The 20,215-nt window shown below is 40.0% G+C and overlaps 1 protein-coding gene across 2 annotated transcripts in view; it reads left to right on the forward strand.

Moving 5' to 3' along the window:
* LOC113921547 (SAP domain containing ribonucleoprotein) overlaps positions 1–20,215 on the forward strand; it is a 45,793-nt gene that overhangs the window by 13,877 nt on the left and 11,701 nt on the right. For both annotated transcript variants that reach the window (XM_027592359.2, XM_035729140.1), the window contains exons 5-9: positions 29–80; positions 927–1,000; positions 1,445–1,473; positions 5,270–5,295; positions 6,392–6,460. In XM_027592359.2, the coding sequence (XP_027448160.1) occupies positions 29–80; positions 927–1,000; positions 1,445–1,473; positions 5,270–5,295; positions 6,392–6,460 (250 nt within the window). The remainder of the gene's footprint in view (positions 1–28; positions 81–926; positions 1,001–1,444; positions 1,474–5,269; positions 5,296–6,391; positions 6,461–20,215) is intronic.

Below are 20,215 nucleotides of genomic sequence, written 5' to 3' on the forward strand. Positions count from 1 at the left end.
GGTTTTAAAAAAATTTCTTCTTTTCCAGGGCAGCAGAGAAGAAAGTGGTAAAAATTACATCTGAGATACCACAGACTGAGGTAGGTTTTCTGCTCCCTAGTAGAAAAGCAGTCTCTCTCTATATCTTTCTATTTCTTACCTTTTATTCTACCTGTATAATCACTAAAAAAATTAACTCATAGGCAGAAAATCAGTATTGACAGATTTTGGTATTGATATATTTTTCTACCACCTTCACTTGGGAAAATATTTGGGCTGGCATAGTCACCTTTGAAGCCCTAGTCTTTTTGTATTATAGTCCTAAGGCCTTAGTGGTAACCCTCTTTAAGATGTTTACAAACTAGATTAGAGTTTGGGAGGATTGTACCTTGGAAGAGATGAAAAGTAATAAGGGAAAGATGTCACTACTTGATAGCTGGTAAGACAAATTTCTCTGGATTCTGTGTCAGGTCTCTAATTGAGATCTGTGTGTGTGTGTGTGTGTGTGTGTGTGTGTGGTGGGGAGGGGTTTGTACCTTTTAAGTGGAGATGACATAGGACAATGCTGCCTCATTTCTAACTGAAAGAGTACCACTAGTGTTGGAACCAAGCTGTTCCTTTGATCCCTTTTCAAAGGTCAACCAAACACAGCTTTTGTCTTCTTGGCTTCTTGCAGAATGTGGGTTTTATTTTATTCCTTTCCTTTTGTTTTTTGAGGACATGAATGTAATAATAGTCTTTTGTGTTTGCTTTCTGGAAAGGGCTGTTGAGGTAAGCCCTGGAGAGATATAACCTGATATCCTCTAGGATTGTCAGTATTCTCAGTTTAGACCTTATGAAATATACTCCTGGTGTTCTAAAGATACAAACTTCTAAACAACTTTTCTCCTTAAGGAAACCAGAAATTAATTTTTCTCTTCCCCTTCTTTTGTCTTTTTATCACCTAGAGAATGCAGAAGAGAGCTGAACGATTCAATGTACCTGTGAGCTTGGAGAGTAAGAAAGCTGCCCGGGCAGCAAGGTGAGTGTCCTGGCCTTTTGGATCTGAGATGGTGATAGTATGAAGGTGGAGGGGTATGATCCTAGGTTTTAAATATAATTGTTGATTTTAAGTAGAATAGACACCTTGCTGAAAAGAAACACTTTTTTGGCTCTGTTCAGAATTTGCTGCTGATTTGGATGTAGTAGCTGTAGATTAGGTCTTATCAAGCAGGATTTTTGTAATAGGTAAAAATCAGGAACTGTTACTTCTAATTTTGATAAGGCTTCACTTTTAGCTTATTCTCTGATCTCTTGGTGAGAAAAAGAGTAAACTGAACCTCTTTCATGGGGTTGTTAGAATTAGCTAATGATTGCAAGTCTTGAGATCACAAGCAAGAAGTGCCATATGTACACTTGACACGGAGACAGACAATAGGGAGTGTGAACAGCTTCCTAAAATTTAGCTTGTTTTTTTTTTCTACAGATTTGGGATTTCTTCAGTTCCATCAAAAGGTAAGAATACAGAGACTCTTCTAAAAAAAGTTACCTTTATATTTTAACTTTTCTGTCATAACAGATTTCTCCAAATTAAGGTAAACTTGTTAGCTTTAGAAGCCTTTAAGAGGTTATGACATTCACCTTTTTGCTTGAGGTAAAACCATACTTAAGCCTTCCTGGGCAATTTAGAGAAGGGGCTGAAGTTACAAGAATAGGAGGAAGTGCCATCATTTGTTTTCCTTTTCTTGGACATCTTTAGAGAAGTTTCTAGTACCTTGCCTAGTTATTCTGGTGTCTCAAGTCAGCATGTAATTATGTACCTGTCCTGTGTCATACTGCCTAGAGTAAGTGGTGAAAGAGAAAAGAGAGTAGCTTTTACCTCAACAGTTTTGACTTCTAGGAACTTACAAGGAAATAATGTTGGATATGCTTAAAGACCTAGTTAACCAAAGGATTATCACAGCATTATTTTTTATGATCGGTAACTAGAAACAATGTAATATACAATAGGGAATTTGTTAAATAAATGTCTACCATAGTATAGTAGACTATGCAGTTGTTAAAATGATACTGGAGAGTATTTGTCAGAAAAATGTTAAGTGAGAACAAATTATAAAATTATATTAGCAGTATATTTCCCTTTTGGTAATAGAAGTGCATGTATGGATAGAAAAACAGATTTGGGGGGTGCCTGACTGGCTCAGTTGGTGGAGCATGCAACTCTTGATCTCAGGGTTGTGAGTTTGAGCCCCATGTGTGGTGTGGAGTTTACTTAAAAATGAAAACTAAAAAAAAAAAAGGTTGGAGGGAATATGTGCTAAATTGTTAATACTTATTGTCTCTGGTTGATGGAATTTTGAGTGACTTCTTTTTGCTTGTCTGTGTTTTTAAAATTTCTGCAATGAGTATGTATCTTGTAATAAATTAGGAAGAAAGTTATTTTTAAAAAGAACATAGTCCAGTTTTAGAGACTTAAATTTTAAATGTAATCTCTTAATCTAATTTAGTCTTCTTAGTGATCTGTTTGAAGTGTGTTAAGAACATGTCCTCTAAAGATTTAGCATTTTGCTGTGCTTTTTGTTTTTTTTTTTAATTTTTAATTTTTTTTTTAAATATTTTATTTATTTATTCATGAAAGTCAGAGAGAGAGAGAGAGGCAGAGGGAGAGGGAGAAGCAGGGTCCTTGCCTAGCAGGGAGCCCGATGCAGGACTCGATCCCAGGACGCTGGGATCATGACCTGAGCCGAAGGCAGACGCTTAACCATCTGAGCCACCCAGGCGCCCTAATTTTTAATTTTTTTAAGATTTTATTTATTTATTTGACAGAAAGAGACACAGCGAGAGAGGGAACCCAAGCAGGGGGAGTGGGAGAAGGGAGAAGCAGGCTTCCCCAGAGCAAGGAGCCCGATGGGGGGCTTGATCCCAGAACCCTGGGATCATGACCTGAGCCGAAGGCAGATGCTTAATGACTGAGCCACCCAGGCGCCACTTGCTGTGCTTTTTAAAAGACCAGCAAAATTCTGGCCACTATCACTACATGTTTTACTTTATTTTTTTTTCCAAATATTTATTGAGAGAGAAGCACGAGCTGGGGGGAAGGGCAGTGATAGAGGGAGTGTGGGTCTCCATCCCAGAGCTTAAGACAGATGCTTAAGCGTCTGCCTTCAGCTCAGGTCATGATCCCAGGATCCTGGGATCGAGTCCCGCATCAGGGTCCCTGCTCCTTGGGAGCCTGCTTCTCCCTCTGCCTCTCTCTCTCTCTCTCTCTGTGTCTCATGAATAAATAAATAAATAAATAAAAAGTTAAAAAAAAAAAGATGCTTAACTGACTGAGACTTCCAAGCGCCTTCACTACATGTTTTAGAAACAGGTATTTTCTGGCTTTTAGTTATATCAAGAGAGATGCAGTAGGATTGATGATAGTACAGCAAAAATTATTAAAGACCTTAGATGGTACTATTTGAGGAAAGACAAAAGTTAGAATTAATAGTCTAAAAAGGAAACCTGATCAATAAAATGATATATTGATAACATCTACAGTATCATTTTTTTAATTCTAACATCCTTACCCTATAAAGTACCTCTTAAAAGAAGAGTTTGGAACATTTAAAAGGAAGTACTTCTTATGAGTGAGAACATAAAAACATCTTAACAGTTCCTAGCACATGGGTTGTGGTAAAAGTTGAATCTGTACCTGCATGTTTACAGTGGAGAGTTAGGGAACCAATTCCAATATTATGATGACTTAAAATTCAAAAATTTTTTTTTTTTTAAGATTTTGTTTATTTGAGAGAGAGATCACAAGCAGGGGGAGCAGCAGAGGGAGAGGGAGAAGCAGACTCCCCACTGAGAAGGGAGCCTGACGTGGGGCTCGATCCCAGGACCCTGGGATCATGTCCTGAGCTGAAAGCAGCCACTTAAACTACTGAGCCACCCAGGCGCCCTGGAAAAGTTTTTTAAGAATTATTGACTTAGATTAGGGTTGGGCCTACAGGCCAATTCACGTGCTTCTTAGTGATAATTTCAGGATGGGACGTTGGCTTTAAGCAGCCGTAATTTTAAGGAATTTATTTATTTTTTTAATTTTAATTTACTATGATGGTAGCTCTGCTCCTTTGTCCAGATGTGATGTCTTTCTTTCTTTTTTTTTTTTTTAAAGATTTTATTTATTTACTTGAGAGAGAGAGAGCAGGGTCAGAGGGAGAAGCAGACTCCCCGCTGAGCAGGGAGTCCGATGTGGGACTCGATCCCGGGACTCCAGGATCATGACCTGAGCCGAAGGCAGTCGCTTAACCAACTCAGCCACCCAGGCGCCCTGTCTTTCTTTTTTTTAAACAGCTTTATTGAGATATAACTCATATTCCCTGTAATTCATTCATTTAAAGTTGTATATAATTCACTGGTTTTTAAAGAATATATTCACAGGGTTCTGCAACCATTGTCTCAGTCTAATTTTTTTTTTAAGATTTTATTTATTTATTTGAGAGAGAGCATAAGAGGGGAGAGGGTCAGAGGGAGAAGCAGACTCTTCGCTGAGTGGGGAGCCCAATGCGGGACTCGATCCTGGGACTCCGGGACCATGACCTGAGCTGAAGGCAGATGCTTAACCAACTGAGCCACCCAGGCGCCCTCAGTCTAATTTTAGGACATATTAATCACCCCAGAAAGAAACCCTGTACCCATTAGCAGTTGTTTCCCATTCCTCCTTCCACCCGCACCCAAGCAACCATTCATTTTTTCTATGCATATAAATCTGCTTTCATATAAATGGAATTGTGCACTTTGTAGTTTTTGTGACTGGCTTCTTAGCATAATGGATTCAGGATTTGTTCATGTTGTAGGATACATTAGTACTTCATTTCTTTTTAATATTGAGTAATATTTCGTTCGGTATACCACATTTTACCTATCATTCATTAGCTGATGGACATTTGGGTTGTTTTCACTTTTTGGCTACTATAGATAATGGTGCTATGAACATTCATATGCAAGTTTTGCTGTGGATGTATGTTTTCATTTCTCTTGGGTGTATACCTACAAGTGGGCTTACTGGGTCATACGGTAAACTGTTTTAACTTTTTGAGGAACTGCCAAATTGCTTTCCAAAGTGGCTGTACATTTTATGTTCCCATCAGCAGTGAATGCAGACGTGATCTCTAGATGCAATGTTTGCCTTTTTTTTCCTCATAAGATAAAGGATATTTGTCTTGTGTACTTTTTCCCTACTAATTTGATTTGAAGACTATCAGCTTCATAAAAATCATAAATGATGTTTAAAAATGTTAAATAAAACTTTTATTTGCTTCTTTAGGTTTGTCATCTGATGCCAAGCCTATGGTAAGAAATCTTTTTTTTAATACCTTGAGAGACACATCTTAACTCTGGTTTTAAAGTTAGAAACAGCTCCCCAGATCAGAGGAATCTCTGAGATCACATGAGTTTGGTGACTGTTTTCAATATAGTGTTTTATGTCCTGAATAAAATGGATTGTTTGAGTATTAAGAGGTCAGGAAAATTGCCACATCTTCCAAGTCACTATAGACATCTTCCTTCCTGTCATTCCTCTTGAAAAAAATGAGTAGATTTTGTTAGCCAGAGGACAGTCCATATAATTCTTTGTTTTATGGTACTGTAGTTTTAGGCCTTGTCTAATGGCTCTGAAAAATGTCTAATATTTAGTTACCACAAGCAAATCTGTGGAAGCAACTTATGAGCTCTTTTGGTAGATATTGGTATTTTTCAACACTAAATCATAGACTGAAGACTGGTAGAACAAGATGTCTTCCCGGACCATTGTGACTCAGTGGCATATTCAGAAATTGGAAACAGATGCTGTGGGTGAAATATGTTTGGCTTTATAGAATCCTGTTCTTGAAGTTACAGTGCAGTATGGGAAATGAAGCCGAAATGTAGGAGTATCAGCAGTAGTAGTAATGAAAATGTCTTGTACATTCTTATGATAGTAAGTGTTGTATATCAGGGCTTCCAAGAAAAAGGAAGGAAGAAAATTGAGTTGGGTACTGGTGGTAGATTTGTCTTCTGAGGAAAGGAGAGCTGGAATTAAGAACTACTGAAGAGGCTACATATAGGATTTAATGCTTTTGGATTGAATAATGGACTTGTTTGGAGGTGATTATTTAGATACTAGCTTTTTAAGGCAGTGTTTGGTCTACTTTTATCTTAAACCCCCTTTAGGCTCTTGCCACCTTTGATGAACAAAGGAGGCTGTGTTGAATCTTTTACTGCATTCTGGAAGAGGTCTTTTAATAATTAGTGGCTGGATGGGTGCTGCTTAGTGTCCTGATTTGCCATATAGGGTATCTTTGATATTGTAGGCTATTTTGAACTCTTAGCTTTGGACTATAATTTCTGCCTTTTGTATTTTCTGTTTTGATTTTTAAAAATACGGGTTTTTCCCCCTGTGTTTATATAGGTTAACCTGGATAAACTAAAGGAAAGAGCTCAAAGATTTGGTTTGAATGTCTCTTCAATATCCAGAAAGGTAAAGTACTGTTTTTGCCACCTTAGAGCAGTGTGGGGGCTACATAGCCTGGAAATGACTGTCCTGAGAATATAGCTAGCTATTCATATTCAGCACTTCATTTCATGAAGTCCTTTGACTATCACCTCCTCTCGCTGACTGTTGATTACATTACAGGAATTATTTCACATAGTGAAAAATTTTTTTTTTCCCTGCATATTTTTTTCATAGCTTCCACCCAAGCTCTTAGAACATGGTCTGTATTTCTCTTGGTTAAGATGTTGTATTGAGTGATGTTAAAAACTTACTACATCTACTTTAACTTCTAACATAGTTTTTTTTTTTTAAGATTTTATTTATTTATTTATTTATTTAATTTATGAGAGAGAGAGTGTGAGTGAGAGCGTGCGCACGAGCAAGGGGAGGGGCAGAAGGAGAGGGAGAAGGAGACTCCCTGCTGATTAGGGAGCCCAATACAGGGCTCTATCCCAGAGCCCTGGGATCATGACCCAAGCTGAAGACAGATGCTCAACCGACTGAGCCACCCAGGTGCCACTCTAATATAGTCTTAATGGAAACAGGAGACGAAAATCCTGTCTTTGGGTCAAAGGTACCTAGAAACAAAATTTGAAGGTTCCTTCGAACAAAAACAAGAAAGTTATTTCATTCTGTCTTGCCCCTCTGCTAACTGACATTATTGAGTTTGTTAAGCAAGGTGACTGTTGACACCATGCTGTGTGGAGTGATCAATTCTGTAGGGCATTGTTATGTTTGGAGTTTCGCCAGGCATGTGCTGTTGGAGAAAATGCTGAGGATTCTCCTGTTTGCCTTGAGCAGGTAGTCTCTCAGTCTGGTTCTGTGAGAATGAAAGCATGTTTCTTGGTTGTTGAAGTGGGGACAGGGTTAAGGGAAGACTGTTTCAAACCAGAAGAACTATCAAAAGAAAAAATGTCATTGGGGCACTTGACTGGCTCAGTTGGAAGAACATGTGACTCTTGATCTTGGGGTCGTGAGTTTGAGCCCTAAGTTGGGTGTAGAGGTTATGTACATACATACATACGTAAATAAATTTGTTTAAAGGGTCATTATTTCCCACTAAGTCTGGAAGCATTTAGCTCTCTGGAAATCCATGGGAAAACACTGTCCTGAATGGTGGTTGTTAACATTTTTGCTCAGGAGAAAAACTGAGCACTAAAAAGTGTAAACACTTATGCCCCACCGGGACTTCTAACTTTATACACAACTGTTCCATTTTCCTTCCCTTTACATTACATTTTTTATGCTTACCAGAAGCTTAACATTAGGTCTTTGTGCCCAGCTTGATGCTGAGACCATAGGTGTTCAGTAGGAATATTTGCTAGTTTATGTGAAATTTTAAAAAACTCAGGAGTTGTGGGGCACCTGGGTGGCTCAGTCATTAGGGTCTGCCTTCGGCTCAGGTCATGATCCCAGGGTCCTGGGATCGAGCCCTCTATCGGGCTCCCTGCTCAGCGGGAAGCCTGCTTCTCCTTTTCCCACTCCCCCTGCTTCTATTCCCTCTCTCTCTGTGTCTCTCTCTGTCAAATAAATAAATAAAATCTTTAAAAAAAAAATTGGAGTTGAGAGTAGACAAAGTATGTGATTCTTAAACCACATGCAGCTTAATTAGGAAGAATATACTATAAACCAAGTCATTTGTGTTTTGTTAGTTTGCCAAGGGGAAGGGTGCTTGGATCGGTGGCCCCAGTTCTCATCTGTCTCCTTTTGTATATGAAGACTAGGTATCTGAGAATCTCAGCAGTAACTCACTGTAAAGAATTGTAGGGCGCCTGGGTGGCTCAGTCGTTAAGCGTCAGCCTTCGGCTTAGGTCATGATCCCCGGGTCCTGGGATCGAGCCCCACATCAGGCTCCCTGCCCCACGGGAAGCCTGCTTCTCCTTCTCCCACTCCCCCTGCTTCTATTCCCTCTCTCGCTGTGTCTCTCTCTGTCAAATAAATAAATAAAATCTTAAAAAAAAAAAAAAAGAATTGTATGCGTTCCATCAAAATTAACAAAATTGAACATATCTCCAACTGTGTAGCTCATATGGACACTTTATCGAGACGAATTTGCTTCTCATTTTATACTGCCCACCTGAATTATTTTCATAGTATTTCATTACAGGGATATTAGCCTTTTCACTTTCACTTCCTTAGAATCTTTCTCCATATTTGACTTGCTTTCATTTTTAGTCCATGGGAAGCTAAGTAAAGCATGAAGAGATACATTTATTAGCTTTGTGACTTTTAGCAAATTACTAAACTTCTTTGGTCCTCATCTATAAAACATTGTGTTTGTGAAGAGTAAGTAATTGTGTATGTGAAATTATCTAACATATTGACACTTTGACCCTTAATAAGACACTTTGACCCTTAATAAATGTTTACTTTCTTCTTAGTTCAGTTCTGTTGGCCACCTGACTTTATGCCTTTGAGTCAGTTAACTTCTGTGTTTTAGTTGATCATTGATAAGATTTCCCATTTTAAGTCTCTGAAGGGTGCCTGGCTGGCTCAGGTGGTGGAGTGTGTGACTCTTGATCTTGGGGTTGTGAGTTCCAGCCCCACGCTAGGTGTAAAGATTACTAAACAAAATTAATAAATTTAACCCTTGGGTTATAATCAAATAGTGGTAATTGGTAAAACTGACTATGTGAGCTGTGTTTTCAGATGATGTTCATTGCCATACCTATGTTCTGGAATAGTGCTTCTCAAATTCTGTAGCAAAAGCCTAGTTTGTTTTTTTTTAATTTTAAGATTTTATTTATTTAGGGTGCCTGGGTGGCTCAGTTGGTTAAGCGACTGCCTTCGGCTCGGGTCATGATCCCAGGGTCCTGGGATCGAGTTCTACATCGGGCTTCTTGCTCAGTGGGGAGTCTGCTTCTCCCTCTGACCCTACCCTCTCTTATGCTCTCTCTCTCTCTAATAAATAAAATCTTTAAAAAAAAATTCTATTTATTTGTCAGAGAGGAAGAGAAATAGCGAGCACAAGCAGGGGGAGCGGCAGGCAGAGGGAGAAGCAAGCTCCCCGCTGAGCAAGGAGCCCGATGTGGGACTCGATTCCAGGACCCTGGGATCATGACCGGAGCTGAAGGCAGACGCTTAACCAACTGAGCTACCCAGGCATCCCAAGACTAGTTTTTTAAGTTTCTAATTTATTGGGGCTCCTGGCTGGCTCAGTTGCATGAGACTCTTGATCTCAGGGTTGTGAGTGAGTGCAGGCCCCACATTGGGCAGAGGGCTTACTTTAAAAAAATTTTTTTTCTAATTACAGAGTGGTACTTTTGTAAAATACAATAAAAATGTCACAGCAGTGTTAAATTACTCTGGAAGTTTCCAAGCACTCGCAATTTCTGGAGTTATTGCAGACTCGTCAACACTTTGGGGATCAGCACCAGGAGGCAGATCACATTTTGAATAACCCTGTACTGGTGTATGTATGATTTCTTCCAGGGACCACTTTGCTTGGAGACTTGTGACTTTTGAGATATTCTCTTTGAGTATAGATTCGTTTGCATGGATCATTAAGTCCTGATTTTCAGAATCATCCTGATTTCAGCAGTTTGCTCTACTTTGCCCCATAAACCATTACAGTGTCCCAGAAATGCTGATGTTTTGTTGTCCACCACTGTCCAATAGAACTTTCTGTGATGTTGGAAATATCCTATAGAATATTGTTCCATTGAATAAGTCTGTGTTATCTAATACAGTAGTCATTAGCCACATGTCATTATTGATTACTTGAAATGTAGCTAGTGTGAACTGAAATTTTTAATTAAATTTAAATAACTGCATGTATATTGGGCAATTCAAGCCTAGCTTATATTTCTCATGCAGTTTTCACACTTGAAGTAGCATAGAAATCTTTGATCAGACCACATATTTGGACCACTGTTTCTGTGCCTGTAGAATATAAAAACTTCAGAGTGAACGTGCAAGGAGAGAAATTGGAGGAAAGGGAGTAGTAAGAGATAAGGAAGTGTTCTTTTTTATTTTTATTCATTTATTTTTTAAAAAGATTTCATTTATTTATTTGACAGAGAGAGACACAGCGAGAGCAGGAACACAAGCAGGGGGAGTGGGAGAGGGAGAAGCAGGTTTCCTGCAGAGCAGGGAGCCTGATGCAGGGCTCGATCCAGGACGCTGGGATCATGACCTGAGCCGAAGGCAGACGCTTAACGACTGAGCCACCCAGGCGCCCCAGGAAGTGTTCTTTTTTAAAAGTAACTTTTTCCACAGAACTTAGTTCTAGATCCAGATCCTGAAATTGCAACTGGCTACATTCTCAGTGAGAGTTGTTTCGTTCAAAATCTTGTGTATAACTGTTCTCAAACACCAGAGATGATATGCTACCTAGTATTTTTGCCCAAGGTTAGTGACATGATTAAGTTTGTATTTATGGAACAGCTAGGTTAGTATACTGTGCCCACCTCATCCTGGGTTCCGGTATAGCCTTCTCCTATATAATTTGGTCACCTGTCTTTAAGTTTTACTATTCTCTAGGCACAGATCTCTTTCAGTTTGATAGGATGCAAATAGTGGAGGTTAGCAGGTAGTAGAGAGATTTGATTTCTCTTCTTAATTCTAGTAACTTGAAAAGGGCGTTGCATGGGGTTTGTGTTTGCTTGATCCAGCTTAAGGCCCCGATTTCTTGCTGATTTCTCTTTGGTAGATTCCTCTGCAGACCAGTGTAAATGATAAAGAGAAAGTGTGTGAGAGGAAGTGAGCCATGGATCAATAGTGTTTATGACTGATTTTTTTTGGTCACAATCTGGTTATCTTTTTATATTTTAGATTGACATTTTGAGCATATTACAGATTTGAGGATACCAAATCACTGCTTCCTAGGCTGACTTTTGCATGACTGCTCATATATTTCAGCTTTCAGCTCCACTAGTATACTATACATGTTAGGCAGTACACAGAAACTTAAAGAAATCTGCCCCCCCCCCACCTCAGTCATCTTCCTCCTTTCCCCCTGCCCAAGAAAGGCCTGTCCGTTCATGTTTCCAACTCAAGTCTCAGTGAATAGAATCCTGTTGGTTTAGGATAATGGGAAGTGACAGGGCAAAGAATGGCACTGGCATTTATAGACATTTTTTACACAAGAGGCTGTAAATTGTCTCCTCTAACTCTTTGGACTATTTGAGGGTAGAATGGCATGCCTTGTCTCATATAAGCCTCATGGTGACTATGGGCTGAGAAACCTCCCACCCCTCAAACAAAACAAAACCCAGATAAATAACCTCTGCCTGGTTGGTTCTGATTGATCACCAGCTAGGTTTTCAGTCTTGTGCTTGACTGGTTGTTTTTTTGTTTTGTTTTGTTTTTGTTTTTCCTTCTCTGTCAGTTTTCCATGTCTCCCAAGACAGGTAGTGTTTGGGTTAGTCCTATTGGTGAAGGACAGGACTTGGCTTGGCATATAAGAAACTCATCTTTGAAAGGAGTGAGAGATGGATAGAGGAAATAGGTGGGAAGCCAGCTCAGTTAATAGAAGATGGTCATAGGACATTAGTTTTATAAAACTAAATCTGGGCTTAGAGTTAAGGTGTAAACTGATATAGCTAATTTGGATTGTTTTGTTTTCATTTCCCCCCCTCAAACATTGGCATATTTGGGAAAGTGAAACTTGATACTTCAGGAAGTTATAGGACATCCAGCCAAGTAAGTATTCCAAAACAAAACAAAACAAAACCCAAGCCCAGGCACTAAGTAGAAACCTGGAATGTGGTTTATGCTCTTTTCCCTCCCTGAGAATGTGAGGGGCATGTGTTACTGCTTCTTGGTTCTTGATTACAAAATATAGGCATCTTTTATCCCTGTTGACCTTAGTACATCTTCCCTACTTCTCTACTGGAATATTATTGCGCCTTCCCTCTTTGTAGCTCGTGTTAAGGTAACTGTCCTAATGGCGCTATCTTAAGGCGTATAAACAATAAAGTCTGCTTTTCCTGTGTTGTAATTTTTGCCAGTTTTCTTCCCTAATGATTGTGGTCTGTGTTATATAGTGTCAGAATATAAAAAGGTTAAAAAGTTAACATATCTCTTCATTGATCATTATCTTCTTGTTGAGGCTGGTAGCTAGAAGATTCTTGGGTGGCTGCAATGATTAGTTTTTATGAACCGTCCATATAATTATATATTTTTGCTCACCATTGCTTGGGGATGAACCACTTCAGAGTGAGAGAGATATTGGACTTCCCTTGTTTTTGAGGCTCCTGTCACTGAAACCTTTTGAGATATCAGAGAAGCTGTGACAGAGTCAGTTCCAAGCACAGGAGAGCACCAGTGTCTCCTAGCATCTAGATTTCACTGTTGCTAACTGATAGTGGGCTGGTCTCCATTCACTCTTCTGGAAGGCCTGTTTGATTCTATCTACATTCCCTTCCACCATCTGAAATAAATGAAGACATGTTTGTTCTTCCCCTTCAGCAGTGGGTTTTGGTACAGAGGGATGTGGAGAGAAGGAAGTTCACACTATGGATTTAGAAGTTGGTCACCAGCTTTCTCAGAGGGACTATAATTGTTAGAGTTTAGGTATGTGTAAGCGGCTGCCTTCGGCTCAGGTCATGATCCTGGAGTCCCAGGATCGAGTCCCGTATTGGGCTCCCTGCTCAGCAGGGAGTCTGCTTCTCCCTCTGACCCTCTTCCCTCTCGTGCTCTCTATCATTCTCTCTCTCTCAAATAAATAAATAAAATCTTTAAAACAAACAAACAAACTTTTCCAAAGGAAGAACTGTGGGGCCATGCATAGGACATTGCCAACATGGTACTATAAGAAAGTACTGCAGAACCATAAACTATGGTGAGGAGTTTGGTAGAATATTTTTTAAAGGGGTAGTGGTAGAAGATTTAGATCCCAAGTAAGTTGGAGAAGTAGCCTGCTAAGTGGTTTTGGGTTCTTTTCCATCCAACATATACTCAAGTAGCAGTACCTAGACCAAGTACACCACTTAACTTTCTATTCCCCTTTTTCATGGGGCCCCATGAGGCCAAGAGAAGTGCAGATAGTAGGACTGTAGGTGGGAAAAACTCCAGTGTAGGTCTTTCTAGACATTTCATTGAGTATTTCATTGAGCAAGAGTTTTGGGGGAATACCCTTTACCCCTCATCCTAGTCTGTCATTTTTCCCAAAAATGCTTCTTCCACTTGAAAAATTATATTCTTTCAACTTATATTAACTAATAAGAAAAGACAAGAGTGGGATGATGTGTGTGTGTGTGTGTGTGTGTGTGTGTGTGTGTGTGTGTGTGTGTGTGTGTAGTAGATAGAGATAGCAGTTGAGAGTGACCGTCAGGATGAATTTCAGGAAGAGCTAAGATCCAAACCCACATAGGTTACAGCATTTCTTGTAGCATTTTGGGGCTCAGCTAAAATCTAACTAGTCCTTTAAATCTTCTAATTTATAATAATTTGAAAATAAGTATTTGGCCTTTTTTTCTGCCTTCTCTCCTCTAAGATTAAAAACTGCTGTTTCTCCACCCGCCCATTGGAACAAACCTTGAGGGAGTGGTAAAGGAGCTGTTTAAAGAGGAAACAATAGGGAAAACTCTCTGACCTCAGTTTATCCCCTCATCTGGTTCTTCATTTGTCCCTGCTAAGGAACAGAACTTGTCTTTTGTCTGTAACACAAATACATCTTCACCTCCCTCCCTTCCCACTCCCCCCCACCACCCGCTCTTCTCACTCCCTTCTATTATAGTTCCAATCAATGATGTCATTATGTGTGCCATTCAACTGCTGTTGAGCCACTTGGCTATAGGAATTTGGAAGAGCAAAGAGGCAGAATGGAATTTTTCTCTGTCCTGCCCAGGGCTCTTGAAAATGTATTCTAATTTTAACTTGAGAAATAGGAGTCAGGTTTTTCTTTGCTCAATTTCTTCTTCTACCCTCCCACTCTGTATTCTAACCCTTAAACACAGTTTTTACTAACTCTGTATGAGGAAAAAATTGGATAAGAAATGTTAGGAATATAAATTGAACACTTTTAAGAGGAAAAGCTTTAAAAATTTGTGGAAGCAAGATGAAAATTTTGATGCTTTGTCAGGATTTATGGCTGGTGTTTTGCCCTGTTGACTATAAGTTGGGTCTTTGAGAAGTTTCTGGTAGAGGGTTATCCTTGCCTAGGGTGCATGGTTGAAAACACTAAGGATCTTGGATCTTTTCATTTTATTTTTTTACATGATTTTCTACATCAAGTTTGAATCCAAAGAACTAGAGGTAAGAAGGTTTGTAGTAAGAAAAAAAATGCACTGTCTTTTCTATCTCCTCTGCTTGATATCCTGCCCCCCACTTAATGTCTTTGCATTCCTTCTTCTGACATGTCAGAACTGATGACTTTGATAAAAAACAAGTTTTATGCCTTTCTGTGGTCCCCCTGTAGTCTTTTCCCCAAGAGTAAATACAGCCTGGAAAAGGAGGGGAATGAGTCTGTTTTACTTTTAAACACATTTAGTTGTTTTTGCCAGCCAGGTTCTTGAGATGGGATCATTCTCTGAGTGTCAGTTTTTAAAAATTAAAAAAAAAAAAGTTCCACTCATGGTACATAAGGTAAATAATTTTAGAAATTTACTTGTAAATATATTATATCTGATTGTATATCTAGTTGTATGTCTAATTTGGGAGTGACCAGTACTTATGTCTAATTTGGGGGCAACCCAGTAACTGGCCTGGCTTTTCTAAGCATAACAATATCTAATATCTGTCTGATTACTCTCAGATACTCTCCCTGCCTGTGGTGAAATGTGAGCTCACTTCCTGAATCCAAGTCTATCCATCCTTCAGAATCTGTATGGGAGAAAAAAGTATGGGGTGTTTTTTTGTTCTGGTTTGGGTTTTTTGTGTTTGTTTTGTTTTTTGGTTTTTTGGTGTGTGTATATTGATAGTTTTTGGGCAGGGCAGGTAAGAAGTTTTGGTGTTCAAAGGCTCTTTTTATGGTCTGAGAGCTGTAGCAATATAAGGATGTTTAAAATGTATTTTAATACTTGAGAGGCTAACACTTGGCTAATAGTCTTCTTTGGGCTGACATTGATAAGGAGAAGTAACATTTTATTTTTGAAAATATATATAGGTTCATGGGGTGCCTGGGTGGCTCAGTTGATTGAGTGTCTGCCTTTGGCTCAGGTCGTGATCCCAGGACAGGACTGAGCCCTGTATCGGGCTCCCTGCTCAGCGAGGAGTCTGCTTTTCCCTCTCCCTCTGACCCTCCTCCCCGCTTGTGTATGCACATGCTCTCTCTCTCTCTCTGTCAAATAAATAAATAAAATCTTTTAAAAAAAAGAAAATATATATAGGTTCGATTCAAGTGAAGTTTTTTTCAAGTAAAATTTAATAATTACATGACAGTTCATTTTCTTACATATTCATTATTAATAGCAAAGTTGCTTTTCATGCCTGATAGTCAAAGGAGGTCAGATAAAATCCTTTAGTATTTTAGAGATAGGAAGGGGGATGAGGCAGGTCATCAGATTGGAGATATTTTATAGGGGGACATTTGGTGGTAATGTTTGCAAACTAGCAAAGGCCCTGTTTTGTTTTGTTTTGTTTATTTTTTAAGTAATCGCTACCCCCAACCTGGGGCTCAAACTTACAATCCTGAGATCAAGAGTCATATGCTGTACTGACTGAGCCAGCCAGGCACTGCAAAAGGCTCTGTTTTTAATAAAATCTGAGGTGTCTTGTTAAGATCTAGAAAATGTTAACTCCTTTCATCCCCTCCCTTTTTTTTTGTTACTCTTTTCTCACATTTTTTAAATAGTATTTTAACCACATTTTACCTTCTCATCCCCAGATCAGATTCTTAGGACGGAAATAGAAATGTATTTTCAGGGTGTTCTACACTTGAAATACAAGTTTTAAATCCCTAGCAGTGAAGATGTGTTACTGAGAAAGATACTGTGTTTGAAGTGCTTGCTGTCTGGATTTTAAAAGTACTGGGTGAGGAGTTCATTGAGGTATAGAGTAGAGGAGGCAGTTACAGAATTTTCACTACCATGTTCATGCTTAGGTATGAGGTAGTTGAGGAAGTGCAACTAGAAGTGAAGAGAGCTGTAAGATGAGAGAGGCCTTATGTGATGGACCTCTTTAGTGCTGTTAAGTGAATGAGCAGAACACATAAGCCCTAAGACAAATCCTATCTGTTCTCTACTTTGTTCATATTTCCCCTTATACTCCCTATCAGTTCTGCAGGGGTGAAAAAAAACCTTCATGTGCTTCAACCTAGTTGCCTCTGTCTTTCCTCTACATACCTGAAGTTTTCCCTGATCTTGTTTTGGCATGTTTTTCCTGTATTGAACTCCCTTGTAAAAAAGTTTTTCTGTTCCTCTACTTGAGTTCTATGAAGGCAAGCAAGACAGGTACGCTCCTTAGAGTCAGCTGTGATTTCTTCATAGCTCTCTTTTCCTCTTCACGTCCCTGTGGCTGAGATACCCTGGAAGCATAAACTTTTTTTGGAAGGCCCCTAGTGCTTTTGGAGGAAAACTCGAGTGGACTAGCAACTTTGCTTGGACTTGGTGAGATTTATTTATTTATTTACTTACTGGTCTGTGCTTTCTCAGAGCCATTTGCAATTGTTCCCAATTATAGCTGCACATAAGGGTCACCTGGGGACCCTTTTTAAAATACATCTCCCTAAGCTCTTCCTTTTGGGAATCAGATTTATTAGTTTGGGGTGAAACTAGAACTCTGCATTTTAAAATATTACAGGTGGGGTGCCTGGCTGGCTCAGCCGGTAGAGCATGAGATTTGGGTCTTGAGTTCGAGCCCCACGTTGGGCAAAGAGATTACATTAAAAGATAGATAGAGATAGAGATGCATAGATAGATAGATTTCACAGGTGAAAAGAATCTGCTTTCCTAGTGTGCATTCTAATTTCTGAATGCTCAGGTAACTGTTACCCTTCATTATCTGTATATTTGGTTAAGATAGCATTTACCTCCCCTCAATGTTTTTAGCTTCCCTCTACTGACTTCTTGACATTTCTGAATGCCAGCTCTGCATCGCTTATCCTTAAAAGCAGCAGCTTCCTGGCTTTTAAGGGAGGGAGGTGGGGACTTTTAATAGAAACTTGGTTTCCGGGGGTCTCAAGTGTGAAGCCTTCATTTCCTCCACCTGCCTTGCTTTGTCCTACAATCAGCTAGAGCAAGACCGAGACGACCTCCTCTGGGGTTGGAGAGGAGTGGGGGTGGGGGAAGGAGCTTGTTTTGGAGAAAGAGAAAAAGTGATGGGAGCTAGTGACTCAGAAGAGTGTTTGGTTCTGAGCTGATTGTGTTTGGGGGCTTCAAATCCTGTAAAGATAGGAGGAGATACCTACAGTTCCTGGTGGTCTCTAAATCTCATGTAGCTTTAAAGTTCCTGGCACCCTACTGGCCCTAGAAAGTTGATTCTGATCTCACAGTTAAAATTTTTGAGACTAGGTAAGATGGTTGTATTGGGAGGTGTATTTTTTGTTATGTGTGTGGGAGTGTTGGAGTGTCTCTTTACTGTCTATGTGCTAAAATAGCATACTCTTTGCTAGTCCAGCCCTTCACTTTTGTCTTGCTTAGTTAGGCTCTGTGCATTAGTTTTTAGGACCACCTCGTGTTCTGTGGTCTGGCTGGCATAAAGGCTCAGGAATAAACATGTTCAGATGAATTTCAGAAACTGGGGCAGGGAGGTGACAGCTGTGTGTTTAAGCATTGCAGTGTTTCTGAGAGAAAAACCATCAGTTGCTGTCATTCACCCTGAGAGTATGAAATTGGAAGCCCACTTGCCCTGGAGTGTTTCATAATCTTTACCTCAGGGAAGTCAAGGCCATGTCATTATTAATCTACCATCGCCTGAAAGCCCCCAGCCTCTGTTTTTCATCCTGCCATCAGTCATGTAGCGGTGAGAGTCAGGAAAGTGACATAAAGCACCATTCTTTTCTTTTTGCCTCATTCTTACCTAACATTCCCTTAGAAAATCAGACTGGCCTGAGTAGTATTAACATCTTCAGGGGATAGTTAGGGGCACTTGGGTGGCTCAGTCATTAGGTGTCTGCCTTCAGCTCAGGTCATGATCCCAGGGTCCTGGGATTGAGCCCCGCATAGGGCACCCGGCTTAGCGGGAAGCCTGCTTCTCCCTCTTCCACTCCCCCTGCTTGTGTTCCCTCTCTCTCTCTCTGTCAAATAAATAAATAAAATCTTAAAAAAATAAAAATAAAAGGGGACAGTTATTTGTTATTTTTGCAAAACATGACCATCTTAGTTCACTATCAGTCTCTCTCCCATCATTCCAGGGAAAAGACTTCTGAGAAAGTAACTGTTAAAGTGGGGTAAATAAAGTGGTAGAGTTTAGGTCCTAATGGAAATATGTAGCAGACTCTTACACTGAAGAGTGTTGAATGCGCAGAATAGCTGTCGTTAAAACAGCCGTACAAGGGGGCGCCTGGGTGGCTCAGTTGGTTAAGCATAGACTCTTGATCTCAGCCCAGGTCCAGTTACAGGGGCACCTGGGTGGCTCAGTCGGTTTAAGCGTCTGCCTTCAGCTCAGGTCATGATCCTGGGAGTCCTGGGATAGAGTCCTGCATTGGGGCTCCCTGCTCAGCAGGGAGTCTGCTTCTTCCTCTCCCTCTACTCCTCCCCCCACTTGTGCTCTCTCTCTCAAATAAATAAATAAAATCTTTAAAAAAACAAACAAACAGACAAACAAACCAGTTATAGGAGAATAGCCAGCTCCAACTCATAGTAGTACCTGAGCTTCCCTGAAGTGCTCTTTTCTGCTTATAAGGTATCTCAGACTGGATTCTTTAGATTGTAATTTCTGCTTCTCACACATGCGTAAGGAGGGATGATGTGTGAATGAGCTGTTGTACTGACCAGGAAAAATGTCTGGCTTGGTTAATTCGTTTGGTCTCCTCTGAGAATAGTAAAGATACCTCATATTTAAATTCAGTAAATACTCTTGCTTTGGGAATTACAGTTCCTTAAATAAGCCTAAGTTACATTCGGTCACTGTTTTGTTTCTCCTAGTTTCTTCTTTTTTTTAAAGATTGTATTTTATTTTTTAAAGATTTATTTTTGGGGGTGCCTGGGTGGCTTAGTCATTAAGCGTCTGCCTTCGGCTCAGGTCGTGATCCCAGGGTCCTGGGCCCCCTGCTTGGCGGGGAGCCTGCTTCTCCCACTCCCCCTGCTTGTGTTTCCTCTCTCGCTGTCTCTCTGTCTCTGTCAAATAAAACCTTTAAAAAAATAAAAAAAATAAAGATTTGTGTATTTTAGAGAGAGTGCGAACGGGAGGGGAGAGGGAGAGAGAATCTCAAGCAGACTCCACTGTGAGCCCGAGCCGATGTGGGGCTGTATCTCACGACCCTGAGATTGTGACCTGAGCTGAAACCAAGAGTCAGATGCTTAACCGACTGTGCCATCCACGTGCCACTAAGATTTTGTTTTATTTTTTTAAAAGATTTTAATTTATTTATTGGGGGGGAGGGGCAGGGAAGAGGGGAAGAGAGAATCTCAAGCCAGAGCCTAAGGTGGGGCTGGATCCTGAGCCAAAAACAAGAGTCAGATGATTAACTGACCAAGCCACCCAGGTGCCCCTAAGATTTTATTTTTTTAAGTACTCTATACAACCCTTGTGGGTCTCAAACAACCCCGATATCAGTCAAGAGTTGTACACTGTACTGACTGAGCCAGCCAAGCACCCCTCTCCTAGTTTCTTTTTATGATCCAGAGTGGCACTGGTAATAAAATTGAAGAAGATATATGCTTTCAGTACATAGCCCATGGAGTGCTAATTAAATCA

This window comes from Zalophus californianus, chromosome 9, assembly GCF_009762305.2.
Source record: "Zalophus californianus isolate mZalCal1 chromosome 9, mZalCal1.pri.v2, whole genome shotgun sequence".
NCBI lineage: Eukaryota > Metazoa > Chordata > Mammalia > Carnivora > Otariidae > Zalophus > Zalophus californianus.